The sequence below is a fragment of the Amblyomma americanum genome, chromosome 2 (genome assembly GCF_052857255.1).
Source record: "Amblyomma americanum isolate KBUSLIRL-KWMA chromosome 2, ASM5285725v1, whole genome shotgun sequence".
Lineage (NCBI taxonomy): Eukaryota > Metazoa > Arthropoda > Arachnida > Ixodida > Ixodidae > Amblyomma > Amblyomma americanum.
In genome coordinates, this window is record NC_135498.1 from 112,664,072 (window position 1) to 112,667,418 (window position 3,347).

Consider the following 3,347-nt stretch of genomic DNA (forward strand, 5'->3'; position numbering starts at 1 on the left):
GGTGTCCAACGATATATGAGACAGATACTGCGCCATTTCCTTTCCCAGAAAAAAACCAATTATTATTATATTGCTGCATAAATACTGAATTCATTTGTCCTTTTTTCTTCACTTTTGAAGCACGCAGGAACTTCCGGAGCCGGCCCAGGAGCTTCCGGAGCCAGCCCAACGCGATCAAGTACGCTGTCTTGATGAACTGGAAGAGAGGCAGCAAACAGGACTGCCCCGATACAGCGGCGCCTTCGTTCAAGTGCTGGCATAACAAGGAGTACTGTCTACAATCTCTGTGAAGGGGGGAAGAACTTCAGAGTCTTGTTTCAAAAAATGCAAAGAACAGGATGTCCAGGACTTTATGCCCGTGGTGGATGCACTGCAAACGGAGTAACGCCGGCTGTGCCAACTGAAAACCAGTGTCGTACGCATCAAGGACCCTAACAGATAGCGAAACCCGCTATTCGCAAATTGAAAGGAAACGCTTGCGGTAGTGTTCGCATGCAAAAAGTTCCATCATTTTGTTTATGGCCGCAGGGTACTGATCGAAACTGACCATAGGCCCTTGCTTGCAATTTCCCAAAAGAACATTGCAGACATGCCTCCGCGATTGCAGCGTTTTTTTATTAGGCTGCTACATTATGATTATACGTTGCAGTTCGTTCCTGGCAAAGACTTGCTGCTGGCGGACATGTTGTCACGTGCACCAGTGCCAACGCAGGCGTCGAGTGCCTCATCGGAAGCAGACTGCGACATCCATGCCGTACAGGTCGTCTCCAGCATCGTAAGCACGCCAATGAAAGAGCGTCTGGAAAAGGAAATCAGGGATGACCCGTACTTAAGCGAGGTGAGACAGCGAATTTCACAAGGGGCTGCCTTCGACGGTGAACTGAAGCCGTTTGCCAGAGAGCTGTCTGTGGTAGAAGGAATACTGCTCAAGGGCTCTAAAGTTGTCATACCTAAATCTATGAGAGCTGAAATTCTTCAGAGGATTCACGAGGGGCACCTTGGACTAAATAAATGCAAAGCCAGAGCGCGGAGATTGGTATTCTGGCCTGCGCTCAACAGTGCCATTGACGAGTTCGTGCGAGTGTGCAGTACTTGCCAAAAGTATGCGTACAACCAGCAGAGGGAATCCTTGCTCATGCAGCCCACCCCGGATAGGCCATGGTACCGCGTAGGAATTGACCTCTGCCAGTTTGGTGGAGCCGCTTATGTCGTAGTGTACGATGCCCACTCAAATTTCCCTGAAGTAGAGAAGCTAAGAGGCACAGCGGCAAAAGAGGTCATAGCCAAGATATCGGCCATTTTCTCACGGTACGGCATCCCGGTGCAAGTGTGGACTGACAACGGGCCCCAGTTTTCATCGCGAGAATTTCGTTTGTTTGCGCAGAAGTACGACTTCCAGCACATCACATCGAGTCCAGAATTCCCAAGGTCAAATGGGCTTGCGGAAAAGGGGGTTCAGATAATTAAGCGCATTCTTAAGAAGACGAATGAGTCACGCGGTGACTTTTGGTTGGGTCTCAGCCTATCGTTCTTCTCCCTTAGAAGATGGCCGCTCTCCGGGCGAACTGCTGCAAGGCCGACGCCTCCGCACTTCCCTGCCTGAATACAACGAGGATTCCAGTGTCCCAGTGCGAAAGCATTGCCAATCTTCGAGGGGAAAGGTACTGCCACCTCTCAAAGAGGGCAGTTCAGTTCGTGTGCACGGCGACAACTGGTCACGCACAGCAACAGTAATCGAGAAAGCAGCACCGAGGTCGTACGTGGTGAAGACTGAGAACCAGCGGCTCTTGAGGCGAAACAGGCAACACTTGCTGCACATTCCCGGAGGCGATGAAAGTCTGCACAGAGATCAGGACGTCGACAGCCTGGGAAAACAGTGGCTCAGCGACAAAGACCAGGATATCGACCACCCGGGAGGACGCGCACATACAGACCGACAAAACATGGTGCATCCGACGCACGCGGCTCAGGAGACAGGCCGGGACGTCGACATCTCGCAAGTACAATCTCCACGGCACAGACAGAACATCGAAGATCCAAAAGCAGCTACGCATGAAAACGATCTCACCTCGTCAGGTCCGCGGAAATCAACCAGGCAACGTGCGGAACCTCGACGACTTCACTATGACTGCAGTTTCCGCCAAATATCGTAGTTTGTCTTTTTGTTTTTTATACAGAAGAGAAGATGTATCAGATAGCAGCTTATCAGCCCGAGAACGGCGGGCCGCATCTTTCCCTCCCTCGTTCCCCTTCCCCTCTTTCGTTTCGTGGCCTTTAAAAAGGAAAGGAATAAACTGCCGAGGGGCTTTTTTCTTCGTCGGCACAGCACCTTGCTGCAATGTGTGCCTATTCCCTTTAGACGTACGATACACCTGCCGCTGTTCAAAGCATCGATGAGTTCTTCTACGACGTGACAAACCCCTGCACATTCATCGGCCTACCTCCCTCGTCGTAGGATGGCGCGCACGCTCATGCCATATCAAACTTATTGATCACAGTCGTGAATTATTGCGCAACTAGTGCATCGTATTCGACAATCTACGCACAAATATTAAGAGACTACCGCCAGTAGGATCATTTCACAGCCGCCGCGGGGGTTGAGTGGTTATGGCGCTCTGGTGGTGGCCCGAAAGACGCAGGTTCGATTCTGGCCGCGGTGGTATACTTTATATGGAGGCGAAATTCTAGAGGCTCATTTACTGTGTGATGTCAGGGCACGTTAAAGATCCCCAGGTGGTCGAAATTTCCGGAGCCCTCCACTACGGTGTCTCTCATAGCCTGAGTCGCTTTGGTACGTTAAACCCCCATTAACCAGAAGCCAGGATCATTTCGCACTCACTTCTAAACAATCGTCAAACTTCCCTGCACTTAAAAATAAAATGGCGAAGATCGGGCAACTGCGCACTGAAACGCACTACCGATCGCACTGGTGGTGGGAGGGGTTTTAATAAATTAATAGTAAAAAGGAAGGAAAAGATTTTTGCTAGCCCCGGCATCTGCCATCGATACTGAAGCACCTGAGCTGGGGCAGCAGAAATAAAGGATAGCAGGCAGAATGGAGAAATGAAATGAAAGAGGTGAGGGGATCGCACGAGCAAACGTGTCTTTGAGATGGAAGAATTACATCGGCATAGGCTAATTCAAAGCGTATACCGCATGGCTTTCTGTAATAAAAGCTAAATGTCCGCATCCAGCCCCTATGTTGCTCCCATTCCTCTTGGTAGCTTTAAATTTCAAACCGAATTGGGCAAAATGCACAGTTCGAAAGAAAAACTCTTGACAATATCGCCTGCAGGAGTTCCCGGTTTCGAACCCGACCGCGTTGGCCGCGTTTCGATGGAGGCGAA

The 3,347-nt window shown here is 50.3% G+C and overlaps 1 protein-coding gene across 2 annotated transcripts; it reads left to right on the forward strand.

Annotated features, from left to right (window-relative positions):
• The first annotated feature begins 654 nt into the window (after nucleotides 1-654).
• Nucleotides 655-1,831, forward strand: LOC144118980 (uncharacterized). 2 transcript variants are annotated; one of them, XM_077651740.1, is made up of 2 exons: nucleotides 655-838; nucleotides 1,543-1,831. In XM_077651740.1, the coding sequence occupies exons 1-2, from the start codon at nucleotides 683-685 to the stop codon at nucleotides 1,732-1,734; spliced, it is 348 nt and encodes a 115-aa protein (XP_077507866.1). In that variant the 5' UTR covers nucleotides 655-682; the 3' UTR covers nucleotides 1,735-1,831. The 2 variants fall into 2 exon arrangements, with proteins under 2 accessions (XP_077507866.1, XP_077507867.1); XM_077651741.1 differs by having other exon boundaries at nucleotides 662-775.
• The last annotated feature ends 1,516 nt before the right edge of the window (nucleotides 1,832-3,347 follow it).

Bases quoted from the DNA above. Each gene is read 5' to 3' on its own strand.
- LOC144118980 (XM_077651740.1), top strand. From the start codon at position 683: ATGTTGTCACGTGCACCAGTGCCAACGCAGGCGTCGAGTGCCTCATCG. The intron at 839-1,542 runs GTGAGACAGCGA...CTTCTCCCTTAG, and splicing joins ATGACCCGTACTTAAGCGAG to AAGATGGCCGCTCTCCGGGC.